Source organism: Cricetulus griseus, chromosome 9, assembly GCF_003668045.3.
Source record: "Cricetulus griseus strain 17A/GY chromosome 9, alternate assembly CriGri-PICRH-1.0, whole genome shotgun sequence".
Taxonomy (NCBI): Eukaryota; Metazoa; Chordata; class Mammalia; order Rodentia; family Cricetidae; genus Cricetulus; species Cricetulus griseus.
The window spans coordinates 9032288-9054316 of record NC_048602.1 but is presented as its reverse complement, the minus strand read 5'-3'; the positions used below and the strand labels follow the sequence as shown (position 1 = coordinate 9054316).

The 22029-nt window shown below is 46.9% G+C and overlaps 1 protein-coding gene across 1 annotated transcript; it reads left to right on the top strand.

The window, feature by feature from the left end:
* The first annotated feature begins 1765 nt into the window (after positions 1–1765).
* On the top strand, positions 1766–21693 carry LOC100763652 (cytochrome P450 2B1). The gene is made up of 9 exons (XM_027430404.2): positions 1766–1936; positions 11066–11228; positions 11376–11525; positions 13762–13922; positions 14630–14806; positions 15262–15403; positions 17177–17364; positions 17540–17681; positions 21512–21693. Exons 1-9 carry the CDS (start codon positions 1766–1768, stop codon positions 21691–21693), a joined length of 1476 nt encoding a protein of 491 aa, XP_027286205.1.
* Positions 21694–22029: the final 336 nt, after the last annotated feature.

The following is a 22029-nucleotide window of genomic DNA, read 5'->3' as shown; positions in this document are numbered from 1 at the left end:
GAGAGAGAGAGAGAGAGAGAGAGAGAGAGAGAGTCTCATGCAGTGGAGTTTTGACTCATCAGTTTACCTCCAACAACCTCCTTCTTTCTTGCAAGCCTTACCTCTTAGGGTGTCCTGCCAACTCCCCAAAGAGTGTTATCAGTTAGGTACAAAATGTTGACATGTGAACCCAGGACAAGGATTTCACATTGAAAAATGAACACTTTGGGAATGGATCCCAGTCATCGCTGAAGTGGTAGATTAGCTAAGACGGTTCAGCTTCCTTTTGAACTTTCTCCTTCAGTCTTAGGCGGTTCAGCTGCTGACCCCTGTGTCACGTTGCAGTGCAGCAGCAAGGGCCTCAGGAGACACCAGGGCTGTGTTCTGGGAAATATCTGCTTCCAGAACCACACATTTTATTCATATAATGACTGGGTTTCCAGTATCCTGCTACAGCAGAACACAGACTAATACAGTCTCGGCATCTTTCAGCACAGGTGGGGGCAGAGGATGGATCGGGATGGGACAAAGACACTGTCAGAGAGAGAGAGAGACAGCGAGAGAGAGGGTCAGAGAACTTCATGTTCTGTGACGACAGCCAGGAGCACAGAATCATCTGTCATTAGTCACAATGATCTGAGACTATTTTAATCTCTGTGACCAAACACCATGACCAAAAGCAACCTGGGGAGGAAAGGGTTATTTTGCTTGCATTCAACTTTACAATTCTTCATCCAGGAAAGTAAGGGCAGGAACCTAGAGGCTGGAGCTGATGCGGAGGCCAGAGAGGGTGCTACTTACTGGTTTCTTCCTCATGGCTTGCTCAGTCCACTTTCTTATAGAACCCAGGACCACCAGCCCAGGGATGGCAGCACCTCCAGTGGACTGAACTCCATCAATGATTATTAATCACTAATTAAAAAATTGCCCTGCGGTGTGATTTTTATGGATGCAATTCCTCAGCTGAAGTTCCTTCCTCTCAAATGACCCTAGCTTGAATCAAGTGGACATAACAGCTAGCCAGCACAGACACCCAGAGGTTCCAACTGCTCCTCTGCCAGGTTCCAGCCTCTCTCTCCTCCTGGCTCCAGAGCCTCTACAATCGTGAATCTCTTGCTTCTCCTTCTCTCTCTTCTTTTTCTCCCATCTGTGGCTGTCAGGGGCCAGAAAGAGCAAAGGGGACTCTGGAGAAACAGCATCTGCAGACACTGAAGGAGTCGTGTAGGGAACTGCGTAGACACACCGAGACACACAAGGACCCTGAAATACTCTTCTTGTATTTAAATGTAATCACATTCACGTATGAAGCTAAGAACATAAAGAAGGGCCTCCGTAATTGAAGATTATACGTGCAAGAGTAGACTAGCTAGCATATCTAGACTCAAACACAGGAACAAACCTGCACATTCATGTTAGAAATGACCACCTCCTATGAAAAGCATACAGTGCACACACTAAGGTTCATGCCTGAATAAATAATCAGATCTATCTGAGCTGACATGTGTACACTCACTCCCAGAAATCAAGATGCATTACTCCCAATGCCCTTTTGTCCTGTGTATCTGTTTCATGGTGCCCCTGCCAACATCTAGGGTAGGGGTAAGGAGACAAGGAGTAAACAGATCACCGGCAGCCCAAGCAGGAAGTGTAGGTGCTCACACTCCTGAACAATTTTGAGACAGGAGGCAGGAACAGCTGAAGTTACATAACTGGGTGGAGAGGCAGATTGAGTATAAAAGGTCCTTCTGGGTTGTGCTGTGAAGTAGACGGGGTTCAGACGAGGACCATGGAGCCCAGTGTCCTGCTCCTCCTCGCTTTTTTTGCTGGCTTCTTGCTACTCCTGGTCAGGGGCCACCCAAAGGCCCGTGGCCACCTCCCACCAGGACCCCGTCCTCTGCCCTTCTTGGGGAACCTCCTGCAGATGGACAGAAGAGGCCTCCTCAACTCCTTCATGCGGGTGAGACTTCCATGGGGCCTTGGGTTGGGCTTCCCCTGCTTATGTCTATGGAGATCTCTCATCAGCAAGAGCAAGGGACTCCTCCAGGCCCTAGGTTCAGGTGAGATGCTGCTTGCTGATGGATGGTGCTCAGATTGACAGGCTGGTCCTCGCTATGCTGCAATTGTGTGGAGCACTCTGCTTGGAGTGTGAAAGGTGTCAAGATGGTGAGGTGTAAGTGTGTAGAATTTCACTCCAAGGAGCCTGTCTGTTGCAGAAAAGAAAGGAAAATGTCAGAGGCGTCAACAACAGGTTTTGCTCCTATCAACAAAAGAGAGAGCAAAGATTAGCTTGAGGTGTTCAGGGACAAAGGGGAGAGGCAGGCAGGGCAGGAGGAGGGGTGAGTAGGGAGTGCTTATCACTTTCTTTCTGCAGCCAGCATTGTTCTCCAGTCTTTGCATTGATGCTTCATACTTGGGATTTAATGCTTAATTACCACTTGTTCATTAATAACTAATCTGAATCTGCATCCATGGTCCTTCCTTCCAGGAGGGAGCTGAAGCAGTGGGTCTAAGTCCCACCCCTCTGTCTCTCCAGTGATTGTAGAGATCTCCCTCTTGAACCTTGTATTGATAACCTCCTGGCTTTAGTGAGTCCACCCTCCAATGGTGGCAAATTTAGTTATTTTAATTTACACCATAGGACAGGGTCTTCCTTTGTTTTTAGGTTGGCTTCCAAGTCATGATACTCCTGCCTTAGCCACATGAATGTGATGACAATTGTGTTTCCCTGCCCAGACCCGAGTGTTTGATCCATGTGTGTCCCACATGTTAGAAAGCTCAAGTCAACACCCTATTGATTTTATGTTTAAAAATCCTTTGACAACTTAACATATGTATGTACTGAATCTCAGTCATTCGAGATCCGCCTTTCCCTCTCTCTTCCCTCTGTCTCTCACATAAACCTTTCTTTTTGCCAACAAGAGCCTTCCTACCTTGGTATCCTTTAGTTTTTCTCCCACTGAGTTTAATAAGGGTCATTCAGAGTGGGCTTATGTGTGGCTGATGGCTTGAAGATCACTAAGCACAAAGAGAAAGGATGCTTTCTAGGCTCTGGGTTCAGAAGGGAAGTTGGTGAGGAAAAGGTGAGATGCTGACCTCCCCCAACCCCATAACCATGGTGCGGTCTATTTACTCATGGGCATCTCATGAGTGACTATACCACTAAAGAATCTGACACCTTCGCCCAGCACCACTAACTACACACAGACCTACAGAGAGGGTCCCTCATACTGGGACAATGCTGCGTCTTTTCCCCCATTATAGATGGTTGTGAGCCGCCATGTGGTTGCCGGGAATCAAACTCAGACCTCTGGAAGAGTAGCCAGTGCTCTTAACCTCTAAGCCATCTCTCCAGTCCCATGGGGACAGTGATCTTAATGACATGAACACACAGAGTCTATGGAAGTGCAGTCATCAGGAAATTAGAGCCTATACCAGCTCTGATGTATTGGTTGGTTGCCTTTCTAACTCTATCTCTTGAACGAATAAAGAGTCTCATGTTGCATCTCATAGCATGATAGGGGCAGAGTCAGGGAGCGGGGCTGCATCCTTGACACCTAGGAGCTGGCAGCCTGGTTTGAGTGCAGGGTAAACACACAGACATTAATTAGATAAGCTACCTGCTTACCTGGGTGACATAGCACAGGCAAAGCAAAATGGCTTTCCTCCCTAGGGTTTATTTTTATTTCACGTGTGTGAGTGTTGCCTGCATGTACGCATGTGTGCCACATGCATCCTTGGTGCTCAAAAGAGGGTAGGACCTCCTGAAAATGATTACAGATGGTGTGAGTACCATGCGGGTCCTGGGAACGGAACCCAGGTCCTTTGCAAGAATTGCAGCCCCAGTTGAGTCTTAAGATCATCTGAGAGTTCATAGGGGTCTCCAGAAGAGGTAGGAGCTGATCAGATTCCTAAAGACTCTCTGGGGGAAGAATAAATGTGGGAAAAGCTGTTTCTGAGGATCAGTGGGGGCATCTATGAAGGAATAGTCCCAGGTGAAAGAGAACATGCTGTCATGGAGGAGAGGTAGGTATCGAGTTTTAGGGTCCTGGGGAGGAACTGGCTTGACTGACATGAAATGGTCCACCCAGGCCAGCAAGAAAGAGTCTCTTGGTGACTTTGTTCTCTGTTGTTATTAACACTAGGCAAGAGGCTCAGTCTTTTATAAAGTACAGAGGGTTATGGCCCTGGGATGATGGATCAGTGGTTAAGGAGGCTTGCTGCTTTTCCAGAGGATCCAGTTTGCTTCCCTGCACCCACATCTATAGCTGACAACCGCCTGTAACTCCAACTCCAGAAGATCTGATGTTTCCTATAACCTCTGGGAGGACCCACACCCATGTGGCACACACACAGACACAGACAGACAGACAGACAGACTCTCAACACAACCACAGTGGGAAGCAAGTCTCCAGCAGAGAGCCCACAGAGGACACTTTAACCAAGTTCAAGGCATATCACATGGACAGGCAAGAAGACAGAGCAGCTCCAGATAGATGGCTCTGTATTCCAAGTGGTAGTGACGTCCCGTGTTCAACCCCGGGAGCAACCAACTCTGCTCTCTCAGGTGTGTTGTGGATGAGCTCAGAGCATGACTCAAATTCAGCTGCTAAAGGCCGTTTCAGCTCCATGAGTTCCAGCTCAATTCCAAACTGCTTGTTTTCCCCACATGCCTGGGTTTGCAGCATGCAACCTGGAATGTTCTCTGGAAGCTTTAGTTGCAGCTCAAGCCAAAGATCTACTCTCCCAGCCAGCTGTGTTGTTGGAAGTGAGTGTGGGCTTTTATTGAGGCTTTTGTTGAGGTTGACATTTAAGTGTGATGAAATCCTGTTGCCCGGGAGTAGAGAAACAAACCCAAGCTGTGGCCTCTAGTGACTGCCCACGTTTGGACTGAAAACACTCGCCTGCCTTTCTGAGTCTTTAATGTTTTTCCTATGCTCAAGGACAATTTTATTAACATTTGAGAGGAAAACACTAAGGCAGGCCAGCTGTGAATCTAGGTGCTGCTAGAGGAGGAAGTTGAAGAGGAAGAGGTGTGTTGGGGGGGTATGGTATCAGAAAAAGAGAGAGGAAGCACTGAGTGCCAGGGAGTGCACACCCAGCCCTTGGTAGAGATCCAGAAGGAAGAGATTAAAAAGAACAGAGAAGGACCAGTGTGGCTCTCCTTTCTCAGGATTCATCAGCTGCCTGCTGGAGCAGAAGCGAATGAGCAGGGACCCACATTTGGACAGCTCTCTGGGGAGACAGTTTAAGCGTTATCATAAAGCTCCTGGTACAAGTCTTAGCTATCATGTAAGGAAGCATTGGCCTACTCTAAAGGGCAAAGTCTAACTACTATATGGGCAGCAGGGGAGAGCTCTAGCAGGTAGCCAGGCCAAAGGTCACACTAGAGATAAATTGGGCATCCAGGCCTAGAGACCTTCTCCAAATCAGAGCAGGTAGACAGCAGGGCATCCTCGATGTTGCCGAGCCTGGAGAGAGCTGCCAGGCCATGGTAGACCACAACCTCTGGCCAGCAAGGCCTCCCAACAGACAAGGGACTAGAAAAGCTGCTGGTTTGAGTTCTGCACCAAGGTTAGGTTAGGAGCAGCACACCAGGGCAGTAAGGGAGTGATCACTCCTCCCTGGTGCAATAAGGGAAAGATTATTCCTCCCTTCTGCTTATTACGGTTCAAGTGAACCAGCCTTTCCCCTGGCCATGCCTCTTGGCTGGGTGATTGATAGGTTTGGTGAATTAACTCTTCAGGGAGGAGCCAATCTTTGGGGCAGGTATTAATATCCTGTCTCCACTCAGGACCAGAGGGCAGAGAGAAGAGGGATGACGGAGGAAGGATGAGTCTATTCTAAACTGCTTTTAAGACTCATTAACATTCCCCTTTTAAGAATGGGGACTCTAGCTGGGCATTGGTGTCACACACCTTGAATCCCAGCACTTGGGAGGCAGAGACAGGTGGACCTATGTGAGTTTGAGGCCAACCTGGTCTACACAGTGAGTTCTAGGACAGCCAGAGAGAGCTACACAGAGAAACCCTATCTCCAAAATAAAGAAAGAAAAGAATGGGGACTCTAAAACCATTTGTTAGATGGACTGACATTTGGTGATGGAACCATTTCCAAAGCTGTTCCCTGCGGATCAATGCCTGCATTGGTTGCAGTCACATGCAGCTCCATGAAGAAATGCTCATTTAGGGGAAGACATAAGAAGGACCTGGGATTGGTGGTGGTGGTGGTGGTGGAGAGCTGGCTCAGCACTGAAGAGTACTAGATGCACCGTAAAAGACTTGGTTTCAATTCCCAGCGCCCCAAATAACCGGCTCACAACCATCTGCAACTCCAGTTCCAGGACGTCTGGCTCCCTCGTCTGGCGTCTGGGGCACTACACTCATGTGTTGCAATTACATATATGCAGGCATAGCATTCACACAAAATCCATTGCATTCCCTTGGTAGGCTCACAAGAACATACAACTGGGTCCGCTCACTGGGCCCCTCATCAGGCCTTTAAATGTGACCTCCGAGGCTTGATTCGAGAGTGGTGAACCTGGGATCTATTTCCAAATGCTCTGATAGCTGTTGGGGTGGCTAGAGTCAGGTTTTGAGGTCCCTCTCAGATGTATCCTAAGGTCCTGGAGTGTTTTATCCTCACAGGCATTTCTTTTGAGTCCCATCTTACCCACATAGTATCAGAACCTCAGGGGAACCCATGTTACCATGGAAACTGGTGTGAGGCACAGTCTCGGGGGAGGTTAGGGTCAATCTCATTAGAGTGTGTAATTGAAAACACCAGGGCCGCACAGCTGAACCTTGAACTCAACTGGAATCCAGTTGCAGAGAAGGAAAACTGATGAGCAAAGTGGTCCACACCAGGCTGGTGAAACCCACAGAAACAGCTGACCTGAATGAGGGAGAGCTCTTGGACTGATAGCTGGGAAACCAGCATGGGACTGATCCAGATCCCCTGAATGTGGGTGTCAGTGAGGAGACCTCAGAAATCTATGGGGCCTCTTGTAGTGGATCAGTACTTATCCCTAGCATAGGAATGGACTTTGGGGTCCGTCCCACATAGAGGGATACTCCCTGAGCCTAACACAAGGGGGTTAGCCTAGGCCCTAGCCCAAAGGATATGGCAGACTTTGAAGACTCCCCTACGGAAGGCCTCACCCTCCCTGCGAGCAGAAAGGGTATGGGATAGGTAGGGTGTTAGTTGGAGGGGGGACAGGGGAGTAGGGGAGGGAGAGGGAACTGGGATTAACATGTAAAATAATCTAATTCAAATAAAAAATTAATAATAAGAAAAAAAAACAAAACACCAGGGCGGGCAAGTGGTAAATCATGGCAGCTGTTGGAAGAGGAAGACTGGTGAGAGACATAGAGTAATTGATGCCCTTTGTAAGCTGCTACATGGAGAGAAATGATGGGTGAGCTTCAGAGTAGAGAGGGAAGACTCAGAGTGTCAGGGACATTAGGCCCAGCCTTTGGTTGGTATCTGAAAGAACAAAGATAGAAAGGAAGTTTTACAAAAGTCATGGCTGCCTAGAATTTGGAAAGAAATGTAATTATTGTTATTGTTATTATTATTACTGTGTGTGTGTGTTTGAGTGTGCAGATGGATGCACCTATCACACGGAGGCCAGATGGGGGCACGGGTTGTCCTCTATCTCTCTCTGTCTATTCCTTTGAGGCAGGGTCTCTCTCTTAACCTGGGCCTGCCATCCTCTCAGCTAGGCTGGAAACCAGCAAGCCCCATCATCCTCCTGACTCCACCTCCATTTTGGAGCTGTGTTGACAGGTGTGCTTGGGACTCCAAGCTTATCCCCGGCATACTAGGATACAAATCTCAGTCATCGTAATGTAGCCTCAAGTGCCAGGCCACTGAGCTACCTCTCCAGTTTCAATTAGACCTTAAAAATGATTTCTTTTAATTTTGTGTGGAAAAGTGTTTCACCCTCAGCCAAGTCTGTGTAACATGTGTGTGTCTGGTGCCTGCAGAAGTCAAAAGAGAGCATTGGATCCTCTGCCACTGCAGTCAAAGATAGTTGCAAGCTACCACATGGGTGCTGGCAACCAAACCCAAGTCCTCTGTGTGAGATCTTAATCTCTGAGCCATTTCTCCAGCCATGCCAGCTTTAACTTTTGAGCTATGATATTGTTGACATTGATCTTCAGCCTTCCTAATGCTGTGACCCTTTAATACAGTCCCTCATGGGGTGGTGACCCCCAAACATAAAATTATTTTTGTTGCTACTTCATAACTGTAATTTTGCTACTGTTGCCAATCACAATGTAAATATCTGTGTTTTCTGTTGGTCTTAGGTGACCTCATGAATGGATGGGTCAACCCCCAAAGGGGTCAAGACTCACAGGTTGAGAACCACTGCTCCAAAAGATCATAGCTCAGTGACTTTCCAAAATGAACACATTCTTGTCATTGTCATGCAGATGAGCCCATATTAAAATTGGCCCCTGTCTTATGACTTACGGTTACTCCTTCTCCCTATACTGACTGGGTGGGTTGACTTGACCTGTGTTCAAACTTCATTTAGATAACAGCAAAAGTAAGAAGAAGTTGTTTTCGTGCCAACATTAAGTTGGTGACGGTTCATATCATTCATCAGATAGGCAGGTTGCTATTTCACTGATGCACAAGATTCCCTGGGGTGGACTCAACGCTGTGTGCTCTGTGTAATGTTTTATTAAGAAGGCTTCCTTCTAGGATAATCTGGATCATTCATTGGGTTAACTTGTGTAGGCATTTTTGTTGTTGTACAAGCAAGCACTTGGAGGTGAAGTTTCTGTCTAAGTTTATAATCTGCTTCAGAAATTATAGCTGACTGTCCATAAAGGCAGATTCTCTACTCACAGATTCAACCAGCTGTGGACTGAAAATACCTAAAAGAAATGCACTCAGGGCTAGGTGTGGCTCACACCTGCAACCCCAGCACTTCAGAGATTGGGGCAGGAGAATGACAAGTTTGAGACAACTTAAACTACATAGTCAGGTGGCCTACATAGCAGGATCCTATCTCAAGATATGAACACACGTATATCACATCCATTGAAACTTTTCTTAGCACTATTTCATAAATAGCATCAGGCATTGGCCATTTTTATAGCCCTTCATTTCCATTAGCTTTGCTGCAATCTAGCATGAGTTAAAGACTACAAGAGGATGAGGGTGGGTTACTTGCAAATATCGCACCATTCTCCTCGAGGGCTCTCAGTGCTGGAGGGTTGTGATATTCCTGGGACCAATTCCCTGTAGATGCATAGATGGTCGCATTGCCAGGTATTTTCCCAAGGGTCTGTACTGGAGTCATGACTGACATTGAGTACCACTAAATGACAATTACTTCCCAACCCACAAATCCAGTGGGCGGGTCAGAGCTATTGTCTTGAATGTTGTCAGGAGGCATTGAAAAGCTTGAAGCTGGGCCACAGGAAGCATGCTTCTGGACTGAGATTCCAGAGCTGTCCAAACTGAAGGGTATGGCCAATGATCTATATCTGTATTCACATCTGTCTGTCTGTCTGTCTGTCTGTCTATCATCTATCCACATCCATATCCTATCCTTACCAGTGTTTATATCAATATCTGTATCTGAAGCAGCAGGTTAAGACCTCTCCCCTCACCAGTGAGAATTTACTTCAAACATCCAAGAAATAAGGAAAAAAATCTCTTTCCTGATGCACATCTGATTCTGGCCAACTTGCTAGAAAATCTCGCCTCAAAGAGAAAATTTTAACAGCTTCTGTAGATCTTGGGCCCTTTCAATCCCCACGTGCTGTCATCTGTAAATATCTTTCAGGTTCCATTAGACTTTAAGGTGTTAAACATGTGTCATACAGATAGGAACAGTTCTGGCTGTTTCCAATAAATGGAGATTTCTAGCAAAGATATATTGTCACCATTACTTTTATATTAGAGCAGTGTTGTTCCTTTTGAATCATGTTACACGTGTCTCAGTCACTGTTCTGTTGCTGTGAAGAGACACCATGAGCAAGGCAGCACGTATAAGAAAGCATTCAGTTGGGGCTTGATTATAGTCTCTGATGTTAGTTCATAATTGTCATGTTAGGAACATGACAGCAGGCACGGTAGGTACAGGAACAGTAGTTGACAGCCACACCCTGTTCCTTAGGCAGAGAGAGAAACTCTGGGCTTATCATGGGCTTTTGCAATCTGAAAGCCCATCCCCAGTGACACAATCGCTCAACAAGGCCCCGCCTCCAAATCCTTCTAATCTTTTCAAATAGTACCACTCCCTGTTCACCAAGCATTCAAACGCATGGACCTTTGTGAGTCAATCTTATTCAAACTCCACACTCAGTGCCATCTGCACTCCTGGCAGGATCACAACCTTCCTGAAAGGAGAAGCATCACTTCATGGTGGTTGTTACCCAGTGCTATTCCCGTTGAGCCACCCAGCAGAACCATGTTCTTTGATATGGAAATGGAGCCTAATTTTCAACAATCTTAAGAAAAATATTAACAGAAATATGTTCTCAGAAGCCTATACTGCAGCAAACCTTAACTACAATTACATCCAAGGTACAAGTGTTTCTTACAGTTTCTAACAAGTCTGACGAGTTTATTCCTTATCACCAGTCATAGTAGAGGCAGCAATGCTTTAGCCGAACTCTGCCTTGTGCAACTCAGTATTTCCTAAGCAAGTTTGTTTCTGCTGACTCCATTGTAGCTGCAATTCATTACTCGCAGTTTTCCTATATCACACCTATGACTTGTTTATCTCTTTGAGACAAGGTTTCATGTAGACCCAGGCTGACCTCCAGCTCAACAGCAGCAAGAGATGATCCGGAGTTCCCGGTCTAGTTCATTTACTTGTCCAGTGCTGGCCTTACAGTATAAATCCAATGCCCAAAGCCATACTGTAATGTAGTACTGCTCAGGGCATCAACCATCCATGAAAACCTTCATGCTGGTGGTATAACCTGAAATTGCTAGGTCTTCAGAAGGAGAAGGGTGGCCAGGGGAGGGGTTCCTACTTCTCAATCTGTGTCTAGGTGTTTTCACAGTGTAGCAACAACACTGTGCTGACTAACCAAAGCCCTTCTTCCATTATGCTTGGCAGCTTCGAGACAAATACGGAGATGTGTTCACAGTGCACCTGGGGCCGAGGCCCGTGGTCATGCTGTATGGGACAGAGGCCATAAGGGAAGCTCTGGTGGACCAAGCTGAGGCTTTCTCTGGCCGGGGGACAATTGCAGTGGTTAAACCTACCTTCAAGGACTATGGTAGGAGTCACAAAATTGGGATGAGTTGGAATGGACAATGGGCACAGAGAGAGGAAAATCCACTAGAAGGGAGGACAGGGGTGGGGAAGGTCCCAGGTTTCTTTGAGCGTCCTCTGTAACTCACCCATGCTTCTCCTACTTTCTTAGGTGTGATCTTTGCCAACGGGGAACGCTGGAAGGCCCTCCGGCGATTCTCTCTGGCCACCATGAGAGACTTTGGGATGGGGAAGAGGAGTGTGGAGGAGAGGATTCAGGAGGAGGCCCAGTGTTTGGTAGAAGAGCTGCAGAAATCCCAGGGTGAGTCCCAGAGAAAGGGCGTTAAGGAAAGTGGTCAAGCAGGAACATGAGTGCACAGCTAATGCCAAACGCAATGTGGAGGCAGAACTGGATTGATAAGAGACAGTTTATTAAGAAAGTACTCAGGCAACGGAGCCAGTGACCAGGTTTACACTGGATGTCTGCTCGGCCGCTCAGCCAGGTGGGAGAGGGAAAAAGAGGGTCACTTGTGTGCCTCTCTGATATTTAAACCCTTGCTATGTCACTCTGACCACGCCCAAGCAGTCATGGTCAGTGGCACCTGTGCCAGCCCCATGGGGGCATGGTCAGCATTTCCTGTGTCCAGCCCAAGTGGGCATGGTAAGCATTTCCCCATACACACAGCCAAAGAAAGAGTCTAGAGACACACATGGGCAGAGAAAGAGAAAAACACCACACACACTCACACACACACACACACACACACACACACACACACACACACACACACACACTGGGGTGAGGATGGGGGGGAGAAATACAGAAAGACAGAGAAAGAGATATGAAGTTGACAGTGTCCAAGAATAACCCAGAGACAAAGACTGAGTGAATCCCATGCTGGCTACACACAGCCAGGGAAATCAATTCCTGGGTTAAGAATAGGTGTCAGTCTGGCATGATGGCACAAGCCTGTCATCCCAGTACTCAGGGGGCTGAGACAGGAGGGTCATAAATTCAAAGCTGGTTTGGCTACATCATGAAATCTTGACTCAAAGGTTAAAAAGTGCTTGACACTGTGGTTCAACGGGCTTGCCCGGTACACACACATTTCCCAGGCTGGTGCCTAACACCATAATGTTGTCATGGTGAAGCATGATGGTCATCATAGTACAGGTGAAATAGAGGCAGGAGTTTAGATGCTGAGGTCATCCTTGACTTTATATGGAATACAAGGCCACCTTGATGACATTAAATAGTCTCAAAACATTGTCTGTGTCCAAGGCAAGATTAGGAAGCAATGACTGGGTGTTTTTCTAGTGGTTTTTACTGATGGGGTTTTACTTTGTGGCAGTCAAAAGCACTTCTGGGCACTTATAAAAACTACTTAGGAGGGGCACTCTAGTGACCAAGTTTGTTTTTGGTATCTCATTCACATGTTGGAGTTTTTGTTTTTTTTTTGTTTTGGTTTGGTTTGGTTTTTTGAGACAGGATTTCTCTGTGTAGCTTTGGAGCCTATCCTGGCACTCGCTCTGGAGACCAGGCTGGCCTCGAACTCACAGAGATCTGCCTGCCTATTCCTCCTGAGTGCTAGGATTAAAGGTGTGCGCCACCAATGCCCAGCTCCATGTTGGTGTTTATTCCAAGAATCATCCTAAGATTACTCAGGAGTCTCTGAGATGTCCATGCAGAGGCTGGAAGGGAGCAGAGAGAATCAAGGGACAAAGAAGAAAAAAGGAGAAAGCAGAGTGACAGAGACCAGGAAGCTGAGATATGGAGCACGAGGAACCAAACAGAAGAGAAAATACAGGGTGGGGGGAGTCATAGGAGTAGAGGGGGGGAGGAAGTAGTAGCAGGAGGGGGAAGAGAAAGAGACAAAAATGCTGCAAGACATTTATGCAGGAAATCATCAGAGAGACAGATGAAGACTGACAAACTCAAGAGCAAGATCTGCAGAGACTCAGGGACGACAGACAAGTGAGACCCAGAGAGACGGACAACAGTGTCCCAATATTGCTGGACTGCAGACATCCCTCAAACCATGAGAGCCCATGATGGAACCGAGAATTCAAAGGCAGCAGGCACCAAGCGCTGATGGTTCTTGGAGCATCACAGAGTCTAGGATCAGAGGAGGATGGAGGAAAGACTTCTAAATCCCCACAAGCTACCAGTGGGAGTTAGCTATGTTAGCTCAGAGTCAGAAAGTTGTCCTGGGAGGATGTGCAGGGTGGGGACTAACTTACACATGCTCTCCTCACTCTTACCTCCCTGGTATGAATCCTGGTCGCAGTCATGAGTAGCTGTGTTGTCTTGGAGAGGTTAGCTACTGTCTCTGTGTGTCCTAATAGCATTGCATCTCATGTGCAATATTGAGAGGAAACTATACAAACTGGAGTGTGCAATCTTGAGGGCAAGACCTGGTGCATCACATGTGCAAATCAGGTAGCAGGCATTGTTATTATTTCAGTAGTGAGTGGTGGTGACAGCTTTACAGAGATGGGGCCAATGGCAAACGTTCCACTTGATGCCAAGTCTCCTGTCCTGCCTCTTCATCCTCCAGGAGCCCCCCTGGACCCCAAGTTCCTCTTCCAATGCATCACAGCCAACATCATCTGCTCCATTGTCTTTGGAGAGCGCTTTGACTACAAGGATCGCCAATTCCTGCGTCTGCTGGAACTGTTCTATCGCAGCTTCTCACTCATCAGCTCCTTCTCCAGCCAGGTCAGTGGGTGGGAAGAGAGGAAAATCCACAGCAGAGGAAGAGGAGGCCGCTCTGTGTGTGCAGAAGGGAGTGCTCTAGGGCTGGAAGAAACGCAGAGACAACATGGAGAGGCCAGGAGCCTGAGGCCTGGAGGGAAGGGGGAAGGTGGTCTACAGGGTGGGAGATCTGAATGAAGAAATACAGAGCAATCCAAACATGAGAAAATGATGACTTGGGGACTCTGGTTGTAGCTAAGGGGGCAGAGTACTTGTCTATTGTTTTTAATAAATGCCTGGGTTTATCTCTAGCACAAAATAGGGCAGGATGGTTGAAACACATAAGCAATCCCAGTACATCTGAGAGCAGAGGTCAAGGACATCTTTGGATAAATATTGAATTTGAGGACAGTGTGAAAGACAGGAGACCCTGATTGAAACACAAACAAAACAAAAAGATGCCTTAGGAAAGAGAGAGAGAGAATGCAGGACAATTGCTGGAGACAGATTCAGAGAAACACACTGACAGCATGCCCTATGTCCTGTGCATGAGAGGGAAAGGAAGGAGCAAGAGAAGATTAGGAAATGAGAGCAGGAAAACAAAGGGAGGGAAGTGGGGAGGTTAGAAGGAGAGAGCGCGGATCCTCATGAAATATGGGAACCTAGGAACGCATCCTGCTTCTTGAGACCTGATAGCTCCAGGTGACCTTCTGGACCCTTCTTTCCTGCAGGTGTTTGAGCTCTTCTCTGGCTTCCTGAAATACTTTCCTGGTACTCACAAACAAATCTACAGAAACCTGAAGGAAATCCTTGACTACATTGACCACAGTGTGGATAAGCACAGGGCAACATTGGACGCCAGCAATCCAAGAGACTTCATTGATACCTACCTTCTACGCATGGAGAAGGTAAGTCCTGCATGAGTGAGAGGGGATGAGAGAGTGAGGGCTGAGGATGTGAGCAGAGGAAATGAGGGGCAGAGGATGGGGAGGAGAGACAGGAAATGGAGTGGAGGAGATGCAGAAGCATCTAGAAAATGATGGAAGGAAAAGGGAGAAGAATATGAAATAGGGAGAAAGAAGGCTGTGCAAGAAACACAGGACCAGGAACTAAAAGCAGAAAAGACCACAGAGGAAGAAAGAGCAAGAAAGAGCAAGAAAGAGCCTGGGACACAAACCATGATAAACTATCCGAAAGCAGAGTAGAGAGAGAAGACAGAACACACAGAGACCAGGTGACATAGTCAGGGACTGAGAAATGTCATGTGGTCCATAGAGTGAGACACAAGGACAGTGCCCAGGATGTGTGAGCATCTCCCTCAAGGCTCCAGTCACCCTCAACTTCTCTCTCTTTCTGGAACCAGGAGAAGTCCAATTCACACACGGAGTTCCATCACCAGAATCTCATTATCTCCGTGCTGTCTCTCTTCTTTGCTGGCACCGAGACCAGCAGCACCACACTCCGCTATGGCTTCCTGCTCATGCTCAAATACCCCCATGTTGCAGGTGCGTCCCAGGAAGTCAGCTGGGGGAGCTTCTAGCTTCCTCTTGGCTGTGGAGGTTTGTATGAACGAGAGAGACATGAGCCTCTTCCATCTGGAACTCTGAAGGCTTTGGTCTACTAAACTAGGGCAGTGCTGTGGGTGGTTTGTGAAGTAACCCTCAGCTGATCTGTTTTCCATTGTTCTCTCCTATCATTTAAAGGAGATCCATCCACCCATCCATCCACTCATCCATCCATCCATCCATCCATCCATCCATCCACCCATCCACCCATCCATCCACCCATCCACCCATCATCCATCCATCCATCCTTCCATCCATCCTTCCACCCTTCCTTCCATCCATCCATCTACCCATCCATCCATCCATCCACCCATCCATCCATCCTTCCATCCTTCCTTCCTTCCTTCCTTCCTTCCTTCCTTCCTTCCTCCCATCTTTCCATCCGTCTATTCACTCATCTTTCTGTCCATGCATGTCTCACCCACACTTTGTTCACTCCCCCACCTGTCTGTCCACCCACCAACCCACCTGCCGTCCACCATCCCTTCCTTCATTTTCCCAACCATCTGAACATCCATCTATCCAAACACCTGTAACTCAACATCCTTCCATCTACCCACATATAGACACACACACACACACACACACTCACACACACACACTCACACACACACACACAGACACACTCATACACACTCACACACTCACACACTCATTCACACTCACACACACACACATAGACACTCACACACTCACACACTCACACACACACACAGACACTCACACACTCGTTCACACTCACACACCCTTAATACCCCCCACTCGACGATATATCTATCCCATTGTCCAATTGATCCTTCAATCACCCAACCAAACATTTCATTCATTTATTTCAGCAAATCAGCTACGTTTTTCCTTTGATCATTAGAATTGAAAAAAATTATTCATCCTTGATTTATTCATAACTCATGTATCCTTCTGTCAACGGTGTTATTCCTTAATCCTTTCACTAACTGGCCTTTCAATTCATCTTTCTCTTCTTTATCCATTCCTCCATTTATCCACTAATTCAATCTTGTGTTGCCTTGTAAGTTGAATACATAATCTAGTGTTTAGTCTGTTCATTTCCTTAACTCCTCAATCTGTCCATTTATTAACTGATTTATCCATTAATTTTCTTATGTATTCTTTTTTACATCCATTCCTTGATAGAAACATTTGCTAATCTACCTACTTCTGGGTTATATTCCTGAGGATACAACCTTGAGTTTTTAATATAAAACTTCATGTAAAATTATGGTGCATGTGCAAGTTTTAGTGTGTGTGTGTGTGTGTGTGCACGTGTGTGTATATGTATATGTATGTGTGCATGTGTGTGTGTGCATGCATGTGTGTGAGTGAATGTGTGTGACAATTCATTTCCTTGCAAAGGTGACAATTTTTACTGCTTTTCTCCCTCACACTGCCACACCAACACCATTGCTATAAATTGTGCCTATAAAGTAGCCCTTTCCTGTGTATTCTTCTTTCTTTTTTAAAAAACCTGGCAGAAATGAGGTTGAAGCTCACAGAAGAGAAATTTAATTTAGTTTTAAACACGGGTATATATAGAGAGCTGCTCAAAAACAAAACAGTTGTTTGCTCCCAGAAGTGCAATGAGTTTTTTAGGCGCATCATCTTGCTGGACTCTTTCCTGGGTTGTTGGCTCCTAGAATAAAGCATCACTGCTACAAAGCTGGCAGAGTAGATCCACTGTTCCCCTCTTCCGTGCAGAGAAAGTCCAAAAGGAGATCGATCAGGTGATCGGCTCCCACCGCCTACCAACCCTTGACGACCGCACCAAAATGCCATACACTGATGCCGTCATCCACGAGATACAGAGATTTTCAGATCTTATCCCCATTGGTGTGCCACACAAAGTCACCAAAGACACTTTGTTCCGCGGGTACCTGCTCCCCAAGGTGAGACCGGCTGCCATTCCATATCTCTACTCCATGAGCCTCCTGCCTTCTCCTCCATCCTAGTACCAGCCTGTTCTTGGTTTCCCAGCATTCCTGGTGTCTTACTGGTGAAGTGACTGTCTGCATATGTCAGTCAGAGAATATTGACATCTTTGTATCTCGTAATGTCTCCTAGGACACTGAAGTCTACCCCATCCTGAGCTCAGCTCTCCATGACCCACAGTACTTTGAACAACCAGACACCTTCAATCCTGACCACTTCCTGGATGCCAATGGGGCACTGAAGAAAAATGAAGCTTTTATGCCCTTCTCTATAGGTGAGACTCACCTGTGCTTCCTCTCCCTGACACTAGAGGGCAGGCTCTTCCTCCAGGACACAGACAGGACTAGGTCAATGTTTCCTCAGTCTATCCCAGCTGCTCTGCCTTAACCATCCCATTCACCCTGGCTACAGGTCCACAAGGGGACTCTTGACCTAAAAGAGAATCCTGGTCAGGAGGACTTTGGGGAGGTATTTAAAGTCCTCTAAGCCTGAGCACATCATTTTCTTAGGAAACAGCAGCAAGAACAGCTGACACTGTCTATCCACAGTGCTATGAACTGGGTAGGGTCTTGATGGCTGGGGAGACATTGACTTTAGCTGTGAGCACTGGTGACATGGGGCATGTCTTCACACACTTTCCCCTGTTTGCACTCTTGTTAAATTTTAAGAGACATGAAAGTTCCTGGCATTTATTTGAGCCAAGAGACCATTCATGGTGGATAATATCCTGAACCAGAGCAAGTTCAGGGTTCCAGCACCCATCAGTGTCAGCACACAGTGTCTGTAGACAAGAGGGAGCTGGGCATGAACATACATCCTGATTGGTGCCAGCTCTGCGTTTACCTTACTTGGCCATTTTGGAATAGTTGCCAGCCTGGGGTAGGTCAACTGCTCTGAGTGACTGAGATTTGTTCTTCACTATAATAGCATAATCTCAAGTTAGTGTGTAGCTCGATTGCCTGCTGTGTTTGGTTAGTTACATACAGAAGCTCCCTTTGGCCCAATTTACTTCATTTTGATGGACTATATTGGATGTAAACATGAAAACTTTGTGTTCAGCTTTCTTATCTTTTGGAGAAAGTGGAGTTCTACAAATAATGCCTAAGCCTTTATTGGCCCCCTAACCCCTAGCTGTGAAACCCAGGGATGGGTGTGTGTTAAGCAAGTTCTCTTCAAAGAGCCCACTCCTCCAACCTTTCCCTGGTGCATTCTAGAAGATACTTGTAAGAGAGTGAATGTTACAGTTCTGGAGCTGCAAAGGTGTCCTGACTTATCGGGAAGCCAGGCTATACTTAGAGCCAGGATAGGACATCTGTGGAGGCTGGAGCTGCAATAGGACAGCTCAGCCCTTGAGGGAAAGGTATCCTGTGTTGTTGGGAAGTCAGGTCATACCTCAAGCTGGGTGCAGTGGGGAGTGGTCTCCCCGAATGATAGAGCAATTTTGCTCCTCTCCTAGAGAGAGCCAGTACAGGTTTTTCTCTGCTGTGTTCCCCTAACATCCTAGCAAAGGTATCTGCTTCTCCTGCTGAGGTCCAAGATGTTACTCCTTCTGCTAAACTCTGCAAAGGAGAAGCCTCTGCAGAAAAGTAGCAGTCTCCTCTGGCTCTGGTGAAAAATTGTTACATTTTCTGCTCAGCCTAGTTCAACTCCTCTAAGGGGACATCTCAGCAAGAATTTTCTTCTCAGTCCCCTGAGTGAACTCAGCAAGGCTCTTCTATTCTGAACTGGTGAATGAAGATCTTCACCCAAGACTCTTTTGAGAAAGAGATTTGTATGGGAAGGAGGAGTCCAGGAGAGTGGCTTCCTCTGCCAGGGTGGGAAAGGACAGCCAGCAACTGAACAGGCATGGGGCGTATACAGGGCTTCTTAGGTATGGAGTTTTCTCAGGGAGAAGATTTTCTTCTCAGAATTGGTTAGTTTTCATGCTCAGGGATTAGTTGGTTTTGTGATTCAGTTGGAGAGAGGAATAGTTTTCTCTGCTTTCAGGAATAAACTGTGTTTCTTTCACTGGCCTTTTTTGTTTTTTGTTTTTTTTTTTTTTGTTTTTTTTTTTTTTTTTTTTTTTTTGCTTTTTGGATCTAGTTTGGCCCTGGGCATAAATTTTTCACTGGCTCTGGTTCGAGGGCCAACGTGTATTTCTTTGAATCTGGTTTCAGAGTCAGGCTGTGTTTCTTAGGTTCTAAGTGCAGGACTGAAGTGTTTCTTTCACTTGCTCTGTGTTCTGGTTCAGGGTGCTACATTTCATGCTCAGGGATTGGTTGGTTTCTTTGGCTGGCCCTTTTACCCTGCTGTATTCTCCTTCTGAGCCTCTCTGATCTCTGTCCTCATCCCCTCACTGAGGAATTTTAGGCAAGTGCTCTCCTGCTAAGCTATGTTTTAGCTAAGAATTGTCTAGTCTTGATTATTCAAGTGACTTCAGTGTCCCCGGGCTCAAGGTTGCTTCCAGCTCTATCCAGAGTAATAGGATCCTTTCATATTTCATCTTCAGAGTTGTAGACAGGTAGGGCGTGAGATAAAGGTGAATTGTCTGTATAACAGACCCAAGTTTGGAAAGGCAGTGATGTGGAGAACAGGGACATGAGAAGATGACATGAAGGAACGTGTCACTAGTTATGTTCAGATGGTAGCGGTGGGGGCTATGATGTCAGCTAGGAAGTTTAGAAAAAGTAAACAGAAAAGAGATAAAAGGAAGCCACATAGCGATGAGAGATACAGACACAGGCTCAGGTAGATTGCTGTGGGATGCAAGCAAGCAGGAGAGTGAGCAAACAAGCAGGCCAAAGGATATTAGAGCCAAAGAGATAGGAATGGTGTCTTAGTCTCCAGCTTCAGGCTTGGGGACATTGTGTTGAGAGTGATATGAGTCATTAAAAGCTGCTCTGGAAAAATCTTTGTCACAAAACCAGTTCTAGGAGAACCAACTCAGAGAGCTACACCATAGATTTCTGAGCTCATGTAAGCTTTGTTCTGTAAATGGAATTCCTAGGAGATAGTGTTCTTTCTCTATGAACCCATGCACAGGTACAATTTCTCAACAACTGGAGGACACAGGCGTTGCTGGAAAATCCCTCCTTCCTCTAGAGGCCTGAGGCTTCCAGTTGCAGATTAAGAATCCCTGAGTTACAGGGCAGGTGGTGGAGCCTCTGCCTGGGCTTTCAGGCTCCCATTGCTGTGAGGTGACAACCCAACAGGGGCTCCTTACACCCCTGAGAATCCAGATGGAGCCACAGATCCCTTATCAGATGCCCCTGTCCATCTCAAGTGTAGGAACTATTGAGTTTGTGAACTTGTTGGTCTCAAGCTGAACAAGGAGGGGTTGAGGGGACAGTGTGGGTGGGGAGCAGAGGGAGGGAGAGGAAAGGCAGAAGGATGCTCACACAGTGCTCCTTCTGTGTGGTCCAGGCTGTTCTGAATGCTCAGTCTCCCAAGAGCGGCTCTTACAGCACGTGCCTCCATGTCTGGCTCATAAGGACCCTTAACACCATCCAGTTGTTAATCTAGGAGTTTTCTAATCAGTACCTTCACCCTCAGGGCAGCCCGATGAGATGGATACCAATCCCCTCACGTAAGAAAGGAGGGACACTAAAGATGTTGCTCTATACACGTGGACACCTGCACACTTGGTTTCTACTCTAAGTGGGGTCTTACAGATCTGGAACAAAGGATTCCAATAATCCAGCAAAAGCTAGAAATCTGTCAGTAGTGACCACAAGACATCCACCAACAAACAGGCACACATGTTTTGATTAATTTATTCCATTTGTACATGGTTGTATGCATATCCATGTGGGCTATGGTGTGTGTTTATGGCAGAGGACAGACTGTGGGGATTGCTTCTCTCCTTGCAGCATGTGGGTTCAGGTTATGCAACCAATGTCCTCAGGATTCATGGCAGGCTCCTTTCCATGCTAAGACTTTGGCACTGGCTCTTGAACCAGTTCTTTAAGGCTTGGGAATCTCTTAATGTTGTCATTGGAATGGCAGGATGGGGGTCAAACCTTCTTCTTCATTGCAATGGGCAGAGTTGTCTGGGTTTAGGGATGGGACAGTCTGAAGGTTGTACACAGCCCTGGTGCTCACATGGCTCATCCTCTGTGCCCACAGGAAAGCGCATTTGTCTTGGAGAAGGCATCGCCCGCAACGAATTGTTCCTTTTCTTCACCACCCTCCTCCAGAACTTCTCCTTGTCCAGTCCTGTGGATCCTAAGGACATTGACCTCAATCCAAAGGAGAGTGGCTTTGGCAGAGTGCCCCCAGAATACCAGATCTGCTTCTTGTCCCGATGACTGGGCTGAGGTGGCCAGGTGTCTCTACTCCTGTTACAATAGCCCCGCCCATGTCTCTGCCTGTGAGAGACCTGATGGGAACCAGGCCCTAGATCTGTCCTCACCTCTTCCACCTTACTGCAGTTTCTCCAAATCTCGAGGTGTGCTGTTCTTCCTGTGAATAGTACTGGAGGATTCAATCAAGGGATTGTGTGAACAGAGAGACTTGGAGGCCACATCACAATCTCAGTCACTCCCCTATCTCTCAACAGCCACATGCCATGTATTAGCTCCAGGTGCACCAGGAAGTCATCTAATGGACTCTGTATATGGTCTGAATTCTGGGTCTATGGACTT